At 35.8% G+C, this 24,233-nt stretch overlaps 2 protein-coding genes across 2 annotated transcripts; both read right to left on the reverse strand.

Annotated features, from left to right (window-relative positions):
• Window positions 1–4,506: 4,506 nt before the first annotated feature.
• LOC133521008 (uncharacterized) lies at window positions 4,507–5,009 on the reverse strand. Its single transcript, XM_061855729.1, has 2 exons — window positions 4,896–5,009; window positions 4,507–4,752 (listed from the first exon to the last, which is right to left on the reverse strand). The coding sequence occupies exons 1-2, from the start codon at window positions 5,007–5,009 to the stop codon at window positions 4,507–4,509; spliced, it is 360 nt and encodes a 119-aa protein (XP_061711713.1).
• Window positions 5,010–7,088: 2,079 nt separating this feature from the next.
• LOC133521588 (luciferin sulfotransferase-like) lies at window positions 7,089–22,524 on the reverse strand. The gene is made up of 8 exons (XM_061856626.1): window positions 21,933–22,524; window positions 21,085–21,144; window positions 20,655–20,786; window positions 19,629–19,728; window positions 19,060–19,340; window positions 12,028–12,122; window positions 7,594–7,771; window positions 7,089–7,329 (listed from the first exon to the last, which is right to left on the reverse strand). The coding sequence occupies exons 2-8, from the start codon at window positions 21,137–21,139 to the stop codon at window positions 7,214–7,216; spliced, it is 957 nt and encodes a 318-aa protein (XP_061712610.1). The 5' UTR covers window positions 21,140–21,144; window positions 21,933–22,524; the 3' UTR covers window positions 7,089–7,213.
• Window positions 22,525–24,233: the final 1,709 nt, after the last annotated feature.

Below are 24,233 nucleotides of genomic sequence, written 5' to 3' on the forward strand. Positions count from 1 at the left end.
AAGTCTAGAATAATCTAGATATAACACTGACTGTAACAATCAAAACACTTATCCATACGTCGGGGTTTTCGGTGCGGGAATGTTTTCTTGTATTTATAACTTTGTCTATTGTAAAATAATTACCAAAGTATGAATTAAAAATAGAAGGTAAATAATAATAAATAAATAAATAAATATTATAGGACATTATTACACAAATTGATTAAGTCCCACAGTAAGCTCAATAAGGCTTGTGTTGAGGGCACTTAGACAACAATATATATAATATATAAATATTTATAAATACTTAAATACATAGAAAACACCCATGACTCAGGAACAAATATCCATGCTCATCACACAAATACATGCCCTTACCAGGATTTGAACCCGGGACCATCAGCTTCGTAGGCAGGGTCACTACCCACTAGGCCAAACCGGTCGTCGAAAATGCGCTTAGAAATATTAAAATAGTATTAGTTTTTTATAGTTTTAACCTGTTTTTTGGCTAGTGTAAAACATTCCCGCACCGAAAACCCCGACGTATGCTTATCACATATCGCATAATAAAGGTTTCTGCAATAGACAGATGTACGAGTACTAATTGCTTTGTAACATCGTTCATATTCGGTTCAAATATGATATTCACTGACATACACAATTGTAACCACCAATAATTGAATCTCTGTGGTCAATACTGACATACTATTGCTATAATACATATTTGACGACCAGTTTGGCCTAGTGGGTAGTGACCCTGCCTACGAAGCCGATGGTCCCAGGTTCAAATCCTGGTAAGGGCATTTATTCGTGTGATGAGCATGGATATTTGTTCCTGAGTAATGGGTGTTTTCTATGTATTTAAGTATTTATAAATACAATTTATATATTATATATATCGTTGTCTAAGTACCCTCAACACAAGCCTTATTGAGCTTACTGTGGGACTTAGTCAATTTGTGTACTAATGTCCTATAATATTTATTTATTTATTTATAATAAACAACACGCCAACCACATATAGGTCTAGGTCTTCGTGCTAACATATTAGCTACCGATATGTTTACAGCTGATTGTACAGTCGAGTTCATAAATATGTGTGTATCACCTTTGTTAGTTAAGATACTTTACTGCGGAAGAGCGGTGTCTCTTATCACAAGTATCTCTGAATACTTAAAAAGAGACGTCTACCTTGTTATTGTAAAAAGCATGTATGCTAACGAATAAATAAAATTTTATTTATTTATTTCTTCACCTTAATCCATTGCAATAAGGTGAAAAAAATTATACATATTTATGAACTCGACTCTACTCGGCTCCTGGAGTATATACCGGGTGTTTCCTGTAACAGAAACAATAAATTAAACTGTAGGTTGGACTCCTCAAACTCGCCAACATTTGTTCAGCAACTTTTAAGCATAACTTATGTTTTTATTTTAATTAGAATAGAATAGAATAGAATAGAATAGAATAGAATTATATTTATTCAGACAACACATCAATTATTACAAAGAAGATAATACATTAACAACAACAATAATTTAAAAAAAAGAAACAGTGGAAGTTGAATAGTACAGAACAGATAAGGATTTGAGGCTGAAATGGTCTCCACTCAGCATTGCAGTTGGCACGACTAAGCGTTGTCAACGGCGCTGGTTTTCTGTGGAGCCAGTGAGGTGAGCGGAACGGCATACTGCGCGACTTGTGTGACAGATAATAATAAATAATCAGCTATCAAAAGGCAATATAAAATATAAATACTTATAAATAACAGCTATTAAGGTACACATATTATACATTATACATGCGAGTTCATTATATTGCAGTAACCAGATATTTACTTGGGTGTTAATCATATTTAGGAACTGAGGCTATGTAGAATGATGCCCTTAGGCAGCAATACCCTGTTGAGCTATCAGGTGTGCTTTCAGTTTAGATTTGAAGCTACTAACAATTGTGCTCTCCCAAATAGGAGGTGGAAGGTTGTTCCAGCACTTCGTGGCAGCATAACGAAAACTGCCACGAAATGTAGCGGTATTGTGCCTTGGGCAAATCAGTCGGGGAACACGCCTAATACGACGCTGGTAGAAGACCATCTTTTTAATTACACATTGAAGTTAATTTTAAGACGCAATTTATTGCGAATTTTGTCATGTTTAAAGCGTGACAAGCAACGTCAAACACTGATGTCAGCGTACATTGAAAATAATATTAAATTTGTATGAAAAAGATAAATCTAAAGATTTCATAATTTTTAAAAGTTGTTTATCAAAAGTTACATCGTTTTAGAGGTACAATATATGGTTTAATTATTTGCTCGTGTTACAGGAAACACCCGGTATAAGTATGAAACATTGTTCACATGACGGAAAGTGTTAAACATAGTCAGTTAAATGCACATGATGATTATTTATAGATACAATTATAACTGGTTTCGTTTTTTCGGTAAATGAAAAATAAAATAAAGATAAAGATATTGAAAAGAAAGATACAAAATGAAAAGTTTTCCTAATTTCTATTTAAAGTTCATTGTTTTAGTGTAAAGAACCATTTCTTAAAATATCAATAGCTCATTTGTTTGCACCTTATATATCTACAATATCTATAGGTATATGTACGCTTTTCATTGACATGTATGTAGATAAATAGTTGATGAGAATGTGTCAAAAAGTTTTCAAATTGGTTCACTAATTACCCGTTAAGTTCTATAAGTGTTTCATTTCCTGCTACCCCATAGGTTGTCTGGTAACGATCTCTTTTGAATTATAAGACTGCCTGTTTTTACCTAACTATAGTTTCTAAAATACAAAAATGAAAAAAGACAAAGATTTACGTCAAACAGTTCATGTTGTTATCCATAAACGCGCCACAAGGCTCAATTAGATTATAAAATTGTATGAGTCAATACAATACAATACAAATCCTCTTTATTGCACAACCTCAGAATAAATGTACAAGGAAAGACATATAATACATGAAGATAGAGGTAAAGAACAGGCGGCCATATCGCTACAGAGCGATCTCTTCCACACAACCTGTAGGTAGTGGAAAAATGATACTTTTAATTTAACTAATTAGGAGGTGCAAAGAAACTAAATTAAAACTAAATACCAGTAGAGTCAATACCTTTAAAATTTAAGTCTAAAACAGTGAGACAATACATATACATAATTATATACCTACATATATACAATAGTATATAATTCTTGCCAAAAGGGATAACCAGTAACGCGGACAGAAACACTAAGTAAATGTTACAACATATATTTAGACCGCAAATCTGATGATGACTTTTAAAGTCAAATAATTTTTTTTTTTCATATTAATACCAAAGTTCACGGTGTAAGCCATGCAATCACACCGCTGCAGTTGCGTCACAACTTCATATATCCGATTGGAATAAATTGCTTTAATACCTACTGCTCATGGAATACTGATAGGGTCAGACAATGAAGGAATAACCTTGTACGCTGCTGAAAAGAAACTATTTAATGGTCGAAATATAAGTTTTCACCACACCAGCTCGTAAAAGCTCCCTTTACTCGTCAAAAACTGATGAGAATGTTGCGTTTTATCCAAAAGAATGTTAGAGTAATTTCATGCAATTTTTGAGGTGGTTTCTCATGTTGGCTGATGTGGTAGTTTTATTTTGCTCAGGTATAAATATTAGCACGTATAATTAAAAAACATTTTTGCTCCCTTGTAAAACAGATAACTATTTCAACGGACAGATCTACCCCAGAACATTACTTCGTATCTGGACATTACAGAGACATATGCATTATATGAATATCTATGTAGGTCTATGATTTGACCAGATATGGCGGACAATCAATGTATGGCTGGAATTAGTCACAAATGTGTCCGTGGACAGACCTCAGATAGACACATCTATGCCTAATTGCCCAGACACATCTGCTACGCAGATCTAACAGACAGGTATACCTATATTATTGGCTCAGGGGTCAGCAAACTGCGACAGGCGAGCCACACGAGGCTCTCAGGAGGTATGATTATGGCTCTTCAAGCTCCTCAAAAAAATAACACTTAAGATTTAGACTACTGAAAACAAAATATGGGGCTATTTATCATTCCTAGAAGTTGTAATTTCTGCTGCGGACGCTGCGGTTGGCTCTTCTCCTCAAAAGTTTTGCGACCTTAGCCCTAATCGTACGTACGTAGAGATAATTTGCAACCCGGAGAAGGACAGGATATTTTTTTATCAATCATTGCATAAGAAACGTCACGGGCAAAAGCTAGCTATAGTCTACACTATATCCAATCTACAATAATTTAACCACCGTACATCCATGCAATCAGACCACCGCAGTCGCGTTAACACGTTAACGACGTCATAGGTGGGATTGGAATAAATTGCTTTGATACTGCTAGTGGGATATGATTGGATCGTGAAATTACAGAATAACACGCAGCTAGTATTGGTAATTACTTTTTATCTGGCCAAAATTGGTTCGCAATTAATGAATGAAAGCATTTATTTCGGACACGAATACATATACTTATGTGTTAGTAGAAAGTATAATAACAATTAGACTGCACATGTAAATACATCCCGTGAGTGAGGATAGGGCTGTCCATCTTCTCAACGATCACCTTCAGGAGAGTGTTGGATACTGTCCGCACGCGCTCGCCCAAGGACGCCACCCGCTTGCGCAGCACGGCTTCAAAACAGTCGGTTCTCCACGTGGCGAATATTCCAGACGCGCTGCAGTGCCAGGGCAGCCCCAACAACCCCCTGAAGACGTTATTATACTGGACGCGCAGAGCACTGTAACTAGGTTTTTTTGTAGTCACTCAACGCACGTGTATAGGCTTTGACAATCCATTTTGAACAGGGTTATTTTCACCGCCGTAGAACAACGTGCAAACCTGCGAGAAAACATGTTACACTTTACCGACAGTGTTCTGCGCTCCCTTACTATATAAACATCGTCTTTTAGAGTGTCAGTCACCCAGTGGCCCACGTATTTGAACCTAGTAACAGTTTGAAGAGGAGAACCACGGAGCATTATTGGCGGAATGGGAATATGTTTTAGTGCCAGACTTGAACAGTAATACCTCACTTTTTTTTACATTATAGTTTAATCCGTGGGCCACTGCGTATTTGTCACATATATCAAGCAGAATCCTAAGGCCGTTGACTGAGGGGCTTAGCAGCACCATGTCGTCTGCGTAGCTTATGTTGTTAACAAAACAACCATACACCGAACATCCGACACCCGCGCTGCTGAGCTCCTCAATTAATAAAGCTTTATATCTGAGCATTTCAAAATTATTTCAAACGGGTTACTTACGGGAACAACGGCTCTTAGTGATTGAGCGCACAACGTGTGTCGTCTAATATCTCAACGCTACCTATATTAATACTCGTATAATATGCGAGCGTCGATATGTGCCCCACTAAATGTGTAACCTAAATCTGACGTCAGCCAAACATCCTTTATATCCACAATATAGCGATACTGCTCGTAGTTTTGGACTTTTGATGGTCCTCATCTGATTAAGTGTTGGAAAAACTTTTTTACTATCGTCCGTCCACATTAAACCTTTTACCGAATAATCCAACTTTAGACGAGTTATCGCCCCGAAATGCCGTAAATCCGCGAAGAATGGTCCGATAACAAACCAGGCATTCCCTTTGGTCATTCAATCGAATGCTTTAAAAAAACTAGTTTAACTCTGACCCCGAAGACCGTTATAACTATATGTTAACAGAGCCCATGTAACACAAGTCTGGCTGAGCCTTTAACTCAGATACGCATATAATAAAGCCTCAGTTATTGCGTGTTGAGTCCAATGCGTCAGTTTAACGGCTCGTTTAAAGCGATTTTGTGGCTTTCCACGCGTAAGGGCAGTCGTAAACGTAAATATATTCGGTGTGACGATACATCACTACGTACTTATACGTACTGTGTCGAGCCCATAGGTTTCAGTACGAGAAGGTATGTAGTCGTTATTTTTGTATTTCCTACCGGAGAAAACTCTTTAAAAGCTAAATTCGGAATGTGTCAGCGTTTCTGTTGCAACGTGGCTGATGCAGCGACGTATTCCTGTTGTCCATGTCATATCAGATTTCAACTCATGGGTATTTATCCAGTCAACAGAAACATAAAGAACGTTTTTTTTTGTGACCAAGGCCAAACTGAAACTACAATCACCACGTGAGTTTCTAGATTTAGTAGGAGAGCCCCGCTTGCCCTATACTTCCCTACGCTTGGTGCACAGCGCGGCGTGGCGCACTCTGGCTTGTGTAGGTGCTTAAGTATGTAGATAGAATTTTGTTTTATTATTAGGATCATAAGTGAAAATCAATCCATCATACATAATCCATTGTCTCATCATCAGAATAGAGTTGTCTGTATCATGGCCTGGTACACTCGTATCAAAAGTAGTGGAATGAGTTTTTTGGAACTTATGTGCGAATTATTTGATATTTACCAGTCGCTTTTAGGTGAAGGAAAACATTGTAAGGAAACCGGACTAATTCCAATAAGGCCTAATAGTTTACCCTCTGGTGTATTTATGTTGGAAGGTGCAGATGACAGTCGCTTTCGTAAAAATGTGTACCTACGCCAATTCTTGGGATTAGTTGCCAAGCGGACCCCAGGTTCCCATGAGCCGTGGCAAAATGTCCGGACAACGCGAGGAAGATATACATTCACATTTGACAAGATACCATTAATTGACTACTTAGTATATTTTATTTTACTCGGATGTCGTAGCAGCTGTGTTCGACATCCCGTCACCGACCAGTGTCGACGATCGGCACCAACACTGCATGACGAGCATATACCGTGTATGGTTTAGTTGGTGGTGTGGGCCATTGCTTGCGAGTCCAACATACCCGTTCCTGTTTCCCCAGATAGGCGGCCTACCCAAACGCATTCCTCCACGTAAAAATCATTTGATGGCATTAATATAACAGTTTCTTCTACGCTAACCAGAATGACGTTTAGGGTTAAAGGTATTTCAAGAAGCTGACTATATACCAAAACTTGACCAAAACGTAAGGTTACCGGAATGCAAAATAAGAAAAGTTCTATTCAGGGTGAGTATCTTGGAATATATTGTTAGTATTGTCACAAGCGTAAATTAAGCAATCATATATTATTTCTGAATGTAATACTTCCAATAACACTTGATATCATTCAGATTTTGATTACACTTTCGATATTTGACAGGCGTCTTTCACATTGTAGACCTGTGCGATCTACTAGGAGGCATAGTCGGGAAAATGAAGGTCGGAGCCGGCGAGGTTATCGCGCATCCAGCGCTCCGCCTGCGCCGTCATCTCCTCGTCGAAATGCTCGCGCCATGCGCCCGATTCACCTAAAATAATAATATTGTTGACGTAACTGCTGACCGAAGAGCTGGCGGATGCCTCGCACAACGTATGAGCATTGCGATACAACGAAGAAATGCCGCTAGCATCCTTGGTACATTGCCTCAAGGGCCTATTTTAGATTTAAGCTAGTTATTTTTTTCCAAATGAAAAGTAACTCCGCTAAAATTGGCGCCTTTCATCCCTTCAATCTACTATATTCACAGACAAAGCATTCTCTACCTGTCAACATCGTACTAAATGAATATTACCTTTCCTAACAAAGCCCTCAGCATTGGGGTCACCGCCCTTATTTATCCATGTCGGGTTCACAGACTCGTTTTTCCTGAAGTTCTTAATACTCAAGTGTTCACTAAGCTTAACGATTTGTTCATCCGTTAACTTCTTGTCAAGGAAATCTGCCATTCTTTTGATAGATAAGGGTACATCCTGAAACAAGTATGCAAACATAAAGTTAAGGGAAAACGTGATGCTACTATACGTTTCATATAGACAAAAGTTTCGATATCGATACAAAGTTGCACAAGTACACGCGGCTACCACGGCTACCCTGAACCGAAACTGACATATTCGCCACCGTGTGCATAATTTACTTTACAGTACATATGGTGCACGCGTGCGGGAATAAGCACTTTCCGTGCGTATGTCGAAATTTTAAAGAGCCATATGTACTGTAAAACGTTGTACGATACTCGTGAGAATAGGTAAATCGCAACTCGTGATGATTCAAAACACTCCCTTCGGTCGTGTGTTAATTTATCACCACTCGTTGCGAATTTCCTATTTTCACTTTATGCGTAAACAAGTGCGAGCGAGAACACTTTGTCAATTAGAACGTAGAAAAAATAATTAGTTCGTTAGAAAAATATTACGATTATGAAATGCTTTCATTGAACACATAAATAGAAATAAGAATATTTATAATAAGAACGGGAATAATTAATTAAACATTAAATTAATTTTAAATACACCTACTATTTTTTTATTATTGAAGTGTTTTTATTTAACAAACTAACAACAATTCATATAATAGTAAAATTAGGCCTTAAGAGGCTGTCAACACCCAATGTCCTTGAAATTGATGTTACTTAAACAGTTTTTTAAGAAAGACTATTTGTTTTAGTCAAGTAAGAAAACTATATGTTCATATCTATCTATTTAGAATTTTTGTCTGTTTGTCTGTTTCTCTGTTTGTCTGTTTATTTGACCTCGCATCACGTGAAAACGGCTGAACGGATTTTGATGCAAACTTTACTAATCTGTCGAGAAAATGCCCGGCAAAGTTATAGGCTATAAAAATTCAACCCCTAGAAGGGGGGGTAGCCACTACACTCGATTGAGTTAAGTTTGCACCTGAATCTTATGGCGCTACTTAGGAAGGAGGTGCAAACTTTTACAACAAATATGTGCTACGAGTATCGAGTACCCTGCTAAACTAACAGATATGGTGCTGAAATTAAGCCACCGAGGAAGGATTTTGCCAAATTAACTCTAAAGTTAGAAGAGGGGGGTCCGAATATCAATTCAATTTCAATTGTGTTGATGTAATAATACAACGAAATTAAACGAACGATTATTGTTGATTTTTGATTTCATACAATTAAATTAAAAAGACAGCGTCCTACGCCTAATTATGTAGAAAAGGAGGTAACATGTTTTTTTTTGTCACTGCACCCAACTTGACACATTTCAGATTTGCCCTATGGTTGACTGGTAAGATACCCGCAATAGGGTATTCGACTGTATTTAAGATAAATTATTTCACACCATGCATGAAATAAAGCACTAGATAATTATTAAAAAAACTAAATAGGATAGAAATATAAAAATGTGTCTTGAAAACCTAACTGCTTGACAAACATGCACAGAGAACAAATTGCCAAACGTGAACTATGCATCGTTGAAGAGTTCCATTCTGTTCATCATGACCAGTTCCACTTCATCAAATGTCACTTCTATAAATGTAAATACTTGATTTGTTGATGAAAATACAAAAATCACTATATGCATGCCTTTCACATTTGAAGAGTTCCCTCGATTCCTCATGGACCCCCATCGTCAGAACTCGAACTTGACAAAAATTTGCCTTGAAAATCTAATTTACTTAACAAACACAGCGAAGAGGACAAATCGCCAAACGTATACTGTGTATCGTTGAAAAGTTCCATTCTGATCATCATCAGCAGTTCCACTTCATGAATAATGTCACTTTTTTAAATGTAAATGCTAGATTTGTTAAAGAAAATACAAAAATCATTATATGTATGACTTTCATATTTGAAGAGTTCCCTCGATTCTCCTCCTTTTGAAATCTTGAAGTCGGTTAAAAATGAGTTTACTTACATAGTTAAGTAGTGGCAAAATCAACACACATATCAACACGCGTATAACTGCATAATTATTTAAAAAAATATTTTCTCCGTCATGAATGTACCTGATGTATACCTAATCGTAATTTTATCGTAACCATATTCATACGTATCGCCTCTTTTAAGCACTTAATAATGGCTACGAAAGTGGGTATAATGAAGAAAAAAAATCTCTGATGCTTGCGGTGTAAATGTCAAACGATTTGGGACTCGCATTTTATACGCGTTAAAATGCCATAAGAACTAAAAACTGAAAATGCCTTCCCGAAAAAAAGCGAACCTTTCACGAAAGTCTCGCAACGCATTGAGGTTACGAAACTGTAGCGACGATCGTGATTTTAGGCGTAGCCACAACTACCAGAGACGTTATGCAGGATCGTTCTATCCATTGAAAACCTCATTCTTATCATGTACGGAGACCTGAGCCATTCTTGGGTTTGTGAGAGATCCATACTCACGCCCATAGAGGAACGGTCCATGCTCACGCAGAAAAATGAGCAGGTGGAAATCGAAGGTGAACATGCAGTATATAATTTCATCAACACTGTCTTGGATGAAGGCAATGTCACAAAATACTCGGTAGAGTTCCTTAGTTCCTTAGCTCATTGAGTGCTTCAGGACTCCCAGCACACACAGTTACCCTGAAAGTTGGAGTTCGAATCATGCTTCTTCGGAATTTGTCGCCTCCGAAGTTATGCAACGGAACCCAGCTAAAAGTAGTGCAGCTGCAGCGAAACCTCATTGAGGTGCAGATCCTGACGGGGTGCGGCGCCGCAGAAGTCGTGTTCATCCCGCGCATCCCCCTTATCCTGAGCAATTTCCCGTTCCACTTCAAGCGCCTACAGTTCTCCGTGAGCGTCTGCTTCGCCATGAACATCAATAAGTCGAAGAGGCAGACGCTGCGCGCCGCTGGCGTGGACCTGCGCACGGGCTGCTTCTCGCACGTGCAGCTCTACGTGGCGTGCTCGCGCATTACCAGCTGCACGGAGCTATTCGTGCTGATGCTCGCCGGGGAGACTCGCAATGTGGTGTACAAATAAATATTGTAAAATGTCAATGTTATGTAAATATACTATTACATACCTACTTATTAGTATGTAACTGTAGATATAATTATATGTATACATTTAGTTGTGCATACATAAACATAACTGTAAACAAAATGTAAATACTCGGCCTCAAGTTTTTGATATCTACGAGTATTCTCCTTTCCTCTAATCCTACTTCTAACTAATAGGTATTACACCTAAATTCGATAGTGTTCGGAAGTATGGATTTCTATGGGTATATTTCTTACCTTTTCATGCTTAGACTGATTTGGATAGGTACAGTCAAGAACGTAAAAAAAAATACAAAAGTGGAACTGTATTGTCCGATATACATCTACTACTCTATGTCGTTTAAATCACGTCAAAAATTTGAATAAGGACGAATTTGAAAAAAATAACAATTGATTTTGGAGTGTAGTTTTATTAGGTGGTACCTAATTGTAAAATATTTTATCTAGACTACAGTCCTCTAGCGTATCCATCTGTCAACTTTACTTCAAGTTCCACCTCCAGGGGAGAGGCAGAGAAATTAGCGGTGAATGAGCCGGTTACTGACACAGACCGAATACCACGCGGGCGGAGCCGCGGGCACAGCTAGTTAATTATATTTCAAAGACCGTGGTTGTACTCGATACATGATTGAACGAAATCGGCTCGATAGAAAATAATTGCAAAGATTGGTTTTAAAATCACAATTAAACGAACGGTTCTATGTCTTTATTGTTTTGACTTATGGGTCTGCAATTAAAATCACCATTTCAAAACATATATATCTAAACCGTGGTTGAGTAAAATATTACACTAATAATCCACTTTTTTTTATTTAAATATTTTTCTTATTATTCCCTTGCCCAGGCCCAGTAACATGCGACAGTGCTATCTCATTTACTCCGATAGAAATAGACAGTGTGCGCGCTTTAGGTATTGACAGCCTCTTAAAGGCAAAATTACAAACAAAAATTAAAAAACGAAACTAAAAAAAAATAGAAAATTTGCCCCAAATTACCGCCTATTGGCAGCGTGCCCAGAAGGCCGGTAGCATTGCCCCGTTGGCAAAATTAAATTATTTTCAATAAAACTGTTTTTCTAACTTAGATAGCAATCCTTTTAAGTAAGTATGCATAATGCATAATGCATAATGCATAATGCATGACTATAGGTTTCCTGTTCTATTTTATTGTTATTTAAATAGCTAACTTTAACATAGTTTTATTTACGTACTTATTTATAATTTAAAGCATTTTCTATTAAAAAAAATCATAATAACCTTTAACATATCTTCGTGGAATATGAACATCATATTTGGATGATGACGGAGGTCCCACGCTTCTCTTATATGCGCCAAAATTGGGGAATATATAACTGTAATTATTAAAAAAAAATTAATCCTGATTTTACCTACAAAACTGAGAAACCTGGGAGAAACGGCTCAATGTTTTTAAATGTCTGTAACACGCGGTTGGAAATTACTATGTAAAAAATAAACATATATATATATATATATGTATATTAATAAATATCAACGGCATATACGACCGGTCTGGCCTAGTGGGTAGTGACCCTGCCTATGAAGCCGATGGTCCCGGGTTCAAATCCTGGTAAGGGCATTTATTCGTGTGATGAGCATGGATATTTGTTCCTGAGTCATGGGTGTTTTCTATGTATTTAAGTATTTATAAATATTTATATATTATATATATCGTTGTCTAAGTACCCTCAACACAAGCCTTATTGAGTTTACTGTGGGACTTAGTCAATTTGTGTAATAATGTCCTATAATATTTATTTTATTTATTTATTTATATACATACTTGTACCTACAATACAAAACTAAGTTAAGCGCCAATTACATCCACACTTCCCGATGTCGGGCGCGAAATCAGTCCCGATTTCAGGCCTGATAATCGTTTTCCGTTTCACGGAATATCAGCACATCACTAACAATATTTGAAATGTAAAAGATACTTTGTCTCTAATTGCCAAAAATGTTCAATGTTTGATATTTTTACATTTTAAATATTGTAAACGATGTGCTGATATTTGGTGAAACGGAAAAATACTCTTGCTCGGGCCCGAAATCGGGTCTGATAAAGTGTGGATGTAATTGGCAAATGACCTCTTTTTTTACAAAAGAAAGGATAAAACAGATTTTGTATTGTAAATTGCAACCATACTGCTTCCTGCAATCACCCTCACTGCGCACCAACCAAATTGAAATCGCTCTCGGGAATTTTACCGCAAGCGAAAACCCCCACAATTGCACCACGACCGTAGCGACTGCTTCGGAACGTGGAATTATATAAATTAATTTTTAATTAATTTACTTTATTAATTATTACAAATATTAAGTAATAGATTTTAAGTAACTATGTACTTAACCTACTTAGATCCTAGTACGAATAAAGAAATTATATTATTATTATTATTTTCTGATCTGATCAGCGTTTGCTGACTTTCGTTTTTACCGACTGCTAAAAGACCGACTGTGAAGCATAAAAGTATAAAAATCGTCTTGTACTTTTAGTTATAGTTTTGCCGCATCTAGCCGACATTTAACAAATACTGAATTTGATATCGATTTTTCCATAATTAGGTACAGAGTGTTTCATTTCACAATACACAATCACACTAAAAACAAAATAAAACCAATACCAATTCGATTATATGTTACGTGTTACTCCACCACATCTAGGTAGCTAAGCCCGTGTGGTGTCGGGTTAAGAATTTCACCACCCCCTTTCCTCCCGTGGGTGTCGTAGAAGTCGACTGTGGGATATGGTTTTAAGTTGGTTGCGGGCGATGGGCTGGCAACCTGTCACATTTTGCAACATCACAATTTTGTTATTTTATGAAACCCCTTAATTGCTAGAAGTGGAACTGAAACTAGCAGTTTCATGTGCTCTGCCTATCCCTTTTGGGAATACAGGCGTGAGTTTATGTATGCATGTACATATATGTATTAATTTCAATCAAATGTAATGATAAAGAGAACACAACAGATATTCATTTACTTATTTAATATTTATTGCACAAATTGCACAATACATGATACTACAAATGGCCGTAAGGCATTCTCTACCAGTCAACCAATGGGCTAAACCAGAAACATTAAATAGATGCAGGATTTTAAAAAAGGACATTAAAAAGATCACACGAGTGTTTTAATGCCTAATTATGTACAGTTACATACACTATTTTATCTACACACATATTATAAACTTTTAATGAAATATTCACTAACCCAAATTACAGCCTCCGTTAGGGCATTGTTGCCAAATTGTAGCTCTCTTGGCGGAACTCGCGGATATGTGGTGGCGTAACCGAAATCTTTTTATCGCTTTTTTACACGAAATTTTTGCTATAGTTACCTTAAAAACAATAAAACATATTAAATTTATACTTAAAACTAATTAAAAGATAAGCTGTACGTCAAATGGCGGTAAATGAAAACTTTTTTCACGCGTGTAGTTTGTTTTAAATTCAGAGACAAACTAGAGTCGGTGCCTATTTCCGTATCATTCGATACAAACTAACATGCGAGATATGTCAAAATTGTATGCAATTGACAATTCATTTCAAACATCATTTTTAAGAAAAAAAACCGACTTCAATGAGGGAGACCGGTGAAAGAACGATTATTGTTGATTTTATATTTCATACAATGAAATTATACATACAGCGTCCTACGCCTAATTATGTAGAAAAGGAAGTAACATGTTTTTTTTTGCCAGTGCACCCACCTTGACATTTCAGATTTGCCCTATGGTTGACTGGTAAGATACCCGCAATAGGGTATTCGACTGTATTTAAGATAAATTATTTCACACCATGCATGAAATAAAGCACCAGATAATTGTTAAAAAATATTAAATAGGATAGAAATATAAAAATGTGCCTTGAAAACCTAACTGCTTGGCAAAGAGAAGAAATTGCCAAACGTCAACTATGCATCATTGAAAAGTTCCGTTCTGTTCATCATCAGCAGTTCCCCTTCATCAAATGTCACTTCTACAAATTTAAATACTTGATTTGTTAAAGAAAATACTAAGATCACTATATATATGCCATTAACATTTGAGGAGTTCCCTCGATTCCTCATGGACCCCATCGTCAGAACTCGAACTTGACAAAAAATTGTTTTGAAAATTTAATTTACTTAACAAACAGAGCGAAGAGGAGAAATCGCCAAACGTGTAACTATGCGTCGTTGAAGAGTTCCATTCTGATCATCATCAGCAGTTCCACTTCATCAAATGTCACTTTTTTAATGTAAATGCTTGATTTGTTACAGAAAATACAAAAATCACTATATGTATGCCTTTCAAATTTGAAGAGTTCCCTCGACTCCTCATGGATCTCATCATCAGAACTAAGTTTTGACAAAAACGGGACCAATCTGTATATATATAAATTCAAACAAAAAAATAATTCTCAAAATCGGTTCAGAAATGACGGAGTTTTGGAGTAACAAACATAAAAAAAAACATAATCGAATTGATTACCAAAGAGCATATAATCACTACATTTTAAGAGACGGGACTTCCATACTAGCGAGTGGAATCCCTTTGTTTCGCAAATCATTACCAAAATGTACGACAAAAACCTGTCAAAAAACGTTAGTACCAACATAAGCAATTTAAATAGTGTAGTACGCTACACGCTTGCGTTTCTTATCGATATCGATAAAATGGGGAGGGTTGAAATATAGACTCTTGTCTACAAATTTTGTACTCGAAATCAAGTTAGGATCGAGTCCACATTTAAGTTGTATGTTATATAGTGGATAGTTCTATGAGTGGACTAATACGTGGTCGAGCTTAATGTGGACTCGATTTTTTTTAGAACACCTTGTTGTTCTTCACCGCTAGGAAGGATCAAAGTAGCACTTTTTTTTCCCTACTAGGAGGGATCACTTTTTTCCTCTTTTTGCATACCTCTTAGGTTAAATTATTTAATTTAATTACCATTAATTAAATTAATTTATTTATTTATTTGTACCATAATAATTTCCTCATAGGTGATGTGAAAAGCAGTATGTAAATTTATCACGTGGTAGCAAAAATATTTCCACCTTAGGGTGGTATTCCACCTATCCAATTTCTTGGTCCAATGTCATTGCGTCTTACTCTGTCATTAATCAAAATGTGAGACGCAATACACATTGGACAAAGACATTGCATAGGTGGAATATCACTCATAGGCGTTAACACTTGAATCCCTCACTACGCTAGGATTCTATTTTAGAATACCTTGTTACACTCAGATTGTAATTATAAAATCCTTCACTATTTTTTTCTTATTTTTTTTTATTAAAAGCAATATTTTCAAAATGATCTGCAGATACATGTTTCAATAAATGTAACTTTTCTATGGGAAGATGTATCAGGTCTTCGTTCCCAACAAATTTAACCCACTGCCTGCATCTGAAAACATACAGCCTTGGTTATGTACAGTTTATATTCCAAGTGTTTGCTAATGAGATGATCAACTGATTATTTAGCGCTAATATGCATCTATAAATCAAATCAAATATATGTTAAATAATGACCATTAATGCATAGATTATCGATAGTTTTAGTACATCCCTAGTTCACAACTAAAAATAATATAAAATATCAAATTATCGATGTGTTTAAAGCCTGCTGCACCAAAATGAGGTCAAAAGTATCTAAAGCAATACGTAAAGACTGCTTTATCCAAGGGAAATTTCGCCATAAAATCCCTTTTTTCGTGATTTTCTCGAGTGGCTCGCTTGCCACATATTTCACACTTAGTAAAACGTTTTCTTGGTGGCATTGTAACAAACTCGTTCTTTACTCTGATCACGGTTCACTATTTTCGATATTTTCACTAAATAATAAAGAAATTGCACGAAATACCCGAACAAAACATTGAAGCCTTCATAAAAAACAAAACAATTAGACTGACAGTTGACTTGATGTAAACTTGACAGAATAAAATAAATAGCACTGACGTTTTATTTTTCTTCGTTGGCAAAGATTTACGAAACAAGTTCCATACAAAACTTATTTTGTTCCTAGTTGCGTCAGCCTGTTGATTACCTCCTCTTTTGAAATCTAGAATTCGGTTAAAAAAGGCATCTCGACTGATATTAGAATAGAGGTCAAATCGAATTGCTTTTTTTTCAGAGATGTTCCAAATTTGAATGCATAACCAAATCGATTTTGATGTAGTTATGAAGCAATTACAACATTATCACAGATAATAAATTTGTTGTAAGAAAACAGTTTATCGTAATGTAGGCCATTATTTACGGATATTTTTTTCTTTTTATTTAGGACAAAAAATAGTAACACACAGGTTTAGACACAAAACTAAAATACAAAGAATAATAAAGTGTAAGACCAACAACATCGTCCACAGATTACTAGATTACCTACTGATAAATCTACAATATATAGCGCTAGGTAATAATATAAGTAAAGGATATAAAGCTAAAATTAACACAGCTACGGATACAACATAGGTTTTTTAGACACAGTAACAAATTAATTATCGAGTTAGCTTAGCAGGATTTTGAAGGCATCATAGAGGGTTTATGATATGTGTGTAGATAAAGATTTTGATTGCACACCACAAGAAGATTGACGTATAGACAATTTGACACGCTTATGCTATCAAAATCGTTGTAGAAGAGTCTTGGTCGGACTCTATAGTTGCTATATTGATAAACTGACCCATATACTTCTACAAATAGATACATATACATATTTATGTAAACAGATGACCCCTTTCAATATCAATAGATATCTTATCTAATAACTTCTGATTGAATTTTTATGCTTGGACTAAATAAACAAACTAATCCCACAATTAGATTAGATAGGCTTAGGTTAAGGTTTCTTATTGAGCATTTCATGATATTGAACAAATGTCACAATGTATCTAAATATGCTTAAGTAGGTACCAAATAGGTTTACAACATAACAAAATTCGAAATACATTACGTTTTAAGGGGCCCGCTGATTACTAGTTCGCCGGACGATATCGGCCTGTCAGTTATTTGCGAATATTGACAGGCCGATATCCGGCGAACTGGTAATCAGTCGGTCCCTTTAAGAATAAACTTAAAAATGAAAACACAAGTTATTATTAAAAGTCGCTGAACAAAATTTTGGTTGCCTACGTGACAGGCTACATCTAGTGTAGGAACCGGTACATCCTTATTTGTAAATGCATAAATGTACATAATTGTCTTTTACTTTTAAGACCAGATAATTTTGTTTCCTCCAAAATTTTTGTGTACAATAAATCATTTTTTACTTTACTTTACTTTAAATATTTGTCAGTTTTATGGCTCAGTTTCATTGGTCAATATTAGGGCCCGCCTGAGGGGTGCGGGAGATTTCCATAAAACATGCAATTGGTCCCCGTTAGGGAATTGTTTTCATTGGTCGATAGGGCCCGTATGCGGGGTGCGGGAGATTTCCAGAATGCATGCAATTATCGGTGTCACTTTCATTTCGTTATACCACCTTACCGCCTGCATGCTGTAGGTATATCGACCGAACTATATCTACTTATGAGTTTCACTAGTCGTTGTACCGCCTGCGGGGAGTCCTCGCTCGCTTTATATCGACCGAGTTATCGACCAATGAAACTGAGCCATAAGGAGTGCAGTCTACAGTTTAATTTATTGCTCCTGTTACACGGCCCAGTCGGTATAAATAAAGTTAGATAGGATAGTGAAAAAAGTCGTTTTGGTTTTGTCAAATTCCATTTGTAAAAAAAAGTCCAGCTAAATGCGAAGTACACGCCGATACACCGTACAATATAAAAAATCCAAAAGTCGACAAAACTGTAATTAAAAATATAAAAATCGGAATAGTCAGTAAATAACGAACGTCGAAAAACGCCGATCAGATCCATTTTTCGCCACACCAATGCGAGGAAAACACTTTTATTATACTAGTTGTAAAACATTATAAATCCAAATGAAATTTATCAAAGATTTATCATTCAAAATTATCACTCAAAAGTCAATTCTCCCAGTCGACATCATGAAATAACTTAAAATTGCATTGAATCACTTTGTCACACTTGTGCATGAAATGCAAATTTCTCATCGATTTTTGAAGAATATACTCAAAGAAACTTAACAAGCTGACATGAAAAAAAGAATTACTCAAATCGGACCACGAGTAATCGGTGAAAGTACATAAATAAAACAGCTGAACCTACTCCTTCTATGAAATTGAAGGCGGTTAAAAATGTGTACATTCCATAAACACCTTTTAAAGGTTACTTAAGTTAGGTAAACACGAGATTAAATACTTACCCATTTCATTGTAGAAAAGATTCCAAAAACTTTTGAACTCTTCAAAATACTGCATCAACTTTTTTATGAACTGATAAAGAGATACTGCTACATCCCTCGGGTCTCGGGCTATGTACACTACTTTAGTGGTGTCCAGTAGATTCGAGGGCAAAAGCGAGAAGGGCATATGAGTTTTTATAAACCGAGGCGAAGGCGCTGCGTCTATAGCTTCCTGAGTATAAATAGGTTCAGACACTTCGCCTTTCAGCTTTGATTTGAGTAAATTAACTGACATTTTTCCTCTGAAAAAAAAAATGTGGGTCAGAAACATTTTTAGTTTGAGTTAAAATTATGCATCTCTGCTGTGAAAATTGTAAAAACTAGTATACTCGTAGTATGATTCAAGTGTGCTACGTTGGTTGCTACACTCGAGATGATATTGTATGAAAGCCGATGTAATCAAATTATACATATGTACGAAGTTTGGAGCAAATTTTGATGCAAAGTAAGTACATTTGATGGTATGGTACCTAAGTTTTTAATTTATGAGGTAATCAGCATATGTAGGTACCTAAATAATTTATACTCACTCGAGAAACATGTAACGTGCCATCAAAGGAATTTTGGAAGCTGTCACGAAATCACATTCATTCGCCACTTGCCAGACCAACTCTTGTGTGAGCGTGGTTCCTATCGATAATAATTTAATAAATGTACTATCATCACATTTTGACTGGTGAAAATTATTTTTGATAATTGTTCAAAAAATTAATTACAGTAATAATAAAAAGAAAACTAATTTTAACTAACGATAACGCGATTTCACCAACTAAATAGTTTCGCAAAACTACGAGAAATGCCTTTTCAGTTTTAATAGATTTTTACTGTAGGCACTGCACGTATAACTGCATCGGTATAGTCTGCCAATTCGAAAAAATACAATCTAAATCAGTACATATAATAGCAGTACCATATTATCTCGAATACATCTATATAAACATGGTACTGTTACCGTAAAAACCCGTTTAAAGTTAAAACGACCTTCTGTAATGTGCGTCGAACTAAATTGCTTTAATTCCAAATGATAATCGGGCGGCGGGAAATTATTCTTTAGAACTAAGTAGACGCTCATTACAGAAGGTCTTGTTTGGACTCGTGTAACTTGTGAAATGTATTTACCAGGACTATCATTTTGATGTCAACTTTTAGCTGATATCCTGTTCTATCATTTAATAGTAAAAGAGGTACAAGTCAACGACCTTGTTTTCGAAAAAAAAAAGATAAAATGTAAAAAAAGTAATATTTTGGAGACGATTTTTATCTTTGTTATTATTACTGCTTCTAATTTATGCCCTAATTCATAAGCTATCGAATGATTATTATCTTTAAGAAGTGCGACACTTAAATGGGCAAATAATGGTACCATTAACCAAGTGCAGTAGTGTATAGCACCATAAAACTTTGAAAGGGTGCAGTTTTAAAATGTTTGAGAAAAAGGTATGGGGGATATTTGTCGATAAAATTCATCGTACTATACGTGGTTAACGGCTCCACTATACGTGGACAAACACATTGTATAATAATCTCAATACACATATCGCTTTCATGGACATTACCAGACCGAGGATACCCAGTCACCCACACGTCGTCAGGTCGCACAGTCATGTTCAAGATGTTGTCCGCAAGCTCTTTGTAAGGTTTAGGCATAAGGTAACCGGTACTGCCGGAAGGGCCTCGAAAACGGTAACCTGCAAAAAAAATTTGTTATATCTTTAAATTATAACCGATTTTTATAATTTTTTTATATTTTCTCGGAAACCTGTGGCATTTTAGGCTCAATATTTGGTGAAATAGCATCTTTCGCTTGGGAAAATAAATCAGGAAAACGACAATCAATTTGGCGTCTGGGGCCGATCCCCCATTATACCCTTTATCATATTACCCGACGCTCTTGGGCATTATTCATAATGACCGATCATTATTTATACTTCCCGGGTAATCAAGTTGCCCGTATGATATCTAATAATTATGCATTACTTGACTTACCTTCGAAAGACTTAGTTGCTGAATCCAGCTCTTCAATTTTCACTTTATTCTCCATTATATCTGCGTTATTAATACACACATGCATTAGTCTTAATCTTTCTCTTATTTATCTCTAGGGAACAAATCAAATAAAATATTTTTTTTTAATTTTATGAAAAAATATTAAATGTTGCATATAGCGCGGGTAACACAATTGAAAACTGTGACATAACAATGTCATTTCAAACATCATTCAACCGAGACGAGATCGTACAATGTATAAGCTCGTACTACACACTAATCAATATGTAAATAGACGCCTAAGGCAATTGTATACGCTCATAAGGGCCTTTTTATTTATTGATAATCTCTGAAACTGAGTCAATTAGAATACCGGTGTCTTCGAGAAAGTTATTGAATTTAAGCTCTCAGGAATGCACCGAATGCACCTTTGAAATTAACAGAAAAAAAACACGATGTATATGATTACCATAGTATTGCATTACCACCTAACTTACAAATGTATGTGTAGTTTCAGCCCAATCGAATAATGAAAAGTGGGTCTAATTTCGCTTGCAAGATTTGATATTTGGTATTACTAATAAAATATAATATATATTTATATATATATATATAGGTCATCTATTTCGATGACGGCAACCTCAGCAATCAAGGGTTTTTCCTCTTATTAGCTGTTATGTGGCTGGCCAGGCCAAACTTGCTCTTAAACGTCCTGCACGCCGGGAGGAGCTCGCTGCGAAACGGTCATCTTGGCAGTCGTTAGAGGAAAACCGCCTCGCGACATTAGACGTAAAAAAAAAACATTAAAAGGTAAATAAAAGATTGTAAAAACAAAGATGACTACTTACTTATTTTTCCAGTTTTCAAAATCTGTTTGATGTAACGGGAACAAAGAAAAACTGATGAAACGTAGTTGTGAGACACAACTGTTAGTCAAAGTGTTAGAATGATTATTTAGATAGTAACATTGCAATTTATTTACACTAATAAAGATTAATATCCTCTAATCATTAGATAACGACGAAATATCTACTTATCACTGGACAGAAAAGAGCCCCACTGTAGGGCTATGATGGTCGGCTCTTCATCATTTGTCATCATGCCTGTCACGTTCTAACAAGTATGTAAGCGCGAAAGTGACAGGCATAGTAACAAGTGATAAAAATGGAACCATGCTGCCACCGCTGGTAGATAAGTTGTATTGTATTTTATCATTAGCTCTTTAGTAAATAAAATAAAAATAAAAATGGCAAAGAGCATGCGGGGCGTGCTCAGTGGAAAGTTCCGTTGTTAGACCTGAACGGGGGCTATTAGTAGTACACAGGTAGGTACAGTGTGTATTTTTATATAACCGCAAACTTTATAATAAACTAATATATAAAATAATAAAGTCTTTAAAATAGACGTAGGTTATAGTGCAATAACAATTCTAAAAGTTTTTTTTTAATTTAGTCTTAATTACCAGAGCATAATTCATTTTTGTTTTTTTTTTCGAGCGGCAATGTATTTCGTACATCATAGTCACTTTTGTGACAAGTGTGACGGTGCGTTATTAAATGCGACGTTTTGAGTTCCAACAGAGTAGTGATACAATGCTTGCTGAATTATTTTCTATGGAAAAATAAAGATCATTTTATATAAAACCTATGAAAGTGTGTTCATTAAAGCCTTAAAGTCAAATCTCAGCCCCTAATAGGATTAAAAAAGCGGCCAAATGCGAGTCGGACTCGCCCATGAAGGGTTCCGTACCATTTATGACGAATTAAAAAAAACTACTTACTAGATCTCATTCACACCAATTTTCCGTGGAAGTTTGCATGGTGATGTATATGATATATTTTTTTTAGTTTTATCATTCTGTTATTTTAGAAGTTACAGGGGGGGGGGGGGACACATTTGACCACTTTGGAAGTGTCTCTCGCGCAAACTATTCAGTTTAGAAAAAAATAATATTAGAAACCTCAATATCATTTTTGAAGACCTATCCATAGATACGTATGGGTTTGATGAAAAATGATTTTTTGAGTTTCAGTTCCAAGTATGGGGAACCCCCAAAATTTATAGTTTTTTTTTCTATTTTTGTGTGAAAATCTTAATGCGGCTCATAGAATACATCTACTTACCAAGTTTGAACAGTATAGCTCTTATAGTTTCGGAAAAAAATGGCTGTGACATAAACGGACAGACAGACGGACATGACGAATCTATAGGGGTTCCGTTTTTTGCCATTTGGCTACGAAACCCTAAAAATGGGGTGAAAGTGTGTTTCGGAAAATAAATCCACGCGGACGAAATCGTGGACAACAGCTAGTATACAAGCAAAAGAGAGTTTACAAGGAGCCACATGGGCAGCCTGGCGTTGACTCCAGAATGGTGGTTAAACTGGTATCAAGATTAATTCATCATTATCCGCACACTTCCACATAAGTTTAATGCATAATACGCTAACAGTATTATACTTTAAACAACATTAATGAGCAAAAACAAAGAAATTAATCACGAGCCGATGTCACCGAGATGACGATCGACAGGCTACTGGTGAGAAAAATTTAGTACCTACCTAACTGCTATCTCTGTCTATCTTACTATATAAATATATCGTCTTGCTCTGCTCCAAGCGTCTTGGTCTAGTCTAATCATTTGGTACAATAATATTCGGCCTAATCTAATACGGAATACCAAACACATAGTTGCCGAATATTCGTGCCATATATATATCTTCTAAAATACAGTTCAGTTCAATGCATAGTTACCATACACATCTACACGAACACTGAAAACGGATATTTCATGAATTAGCTATATGTAATGTAATTTACATTTGACATATAGATAATTATGTAAATACTTTAAACAAAAACGTTGGCTATACATATTTTCACAAAACACAAAACAGTTAGGTATAGAAGTCAATCACATGTATGTATTTACTTCACTTTTCATACCTACGTTGGGTGGTCGCTCTAGGGTTGTCAACTATGGCTTATGCACAAAAAACTATCTTGATAGTGGCACTCGTAGGTATCTTGTTGTTTGATAACAACACAGCAACAGCTATTTACACGCATAAGCAAATATTTCAAGTCGAGGAAATAGTTTGGGCCCAGTAGTACAGTGCAAGAAAATATAGGTAAAATTAAAGAAAAAAA

This window comes from Cydia pomonella, chromosome 9 (genome assembly GCF_033807575.1).
Source record: "Cydia pomonella isolate Wapato2018A chromosome 9, ilCydPomo1, whole genome shotgun sequence".
NCBI classification, from domain to species: domain Eukaryota; kingdom Metazoa; phylum Arthropoda; class Insecta; order Lepidoptera; family Tortricidae; genus Cydia; species Cydia pomonella.

What these genes read in the sequence shown, in the direction of transcription:
- LOC133521008 (XM_061855729.1), bottom strand. Translation starts at nt 5,009, where the DNA reads ATGCTCCGTGGTTCTCCTCTTCAAACTGTTACTAGGTTCAAATACGTG. An exon ending in GGGAGCGCAGAACACTGTCG is followed by an intron (nt 4,753 to 4,895) that starts GTAAAGTGTAAC and finishes CTGCGCGTCCAG; the next exon opens with TATAATAACGTCTTCAGGGG.
- LOC133521588 (XM_061856626.1), bottom strand. Translation starts at nt 21,139, where the DNA reads ATGGAGAATAAAGTGAAAATTGAAGAGCTGGATTCAGCAACTAAGTCT. An exon ending in AGCAACTAAGTCTTTCGAAG is followed by an intron (nt 20,787 to 21,084) that starts GTAAGTCAAGTA and finishes TTTTTTTTGCAG; the next exon opens with GTTACCGTTTTCGAGGCCCT. An exon ending in TCTTTTCTACAATGAAATGG is followed by an intron (nt 12,123 to 19,059) that starts GTAAGTATTTAA and finishes TAATAATTACAG; the next exon opens with TTATATATTCCCCAATTTTG.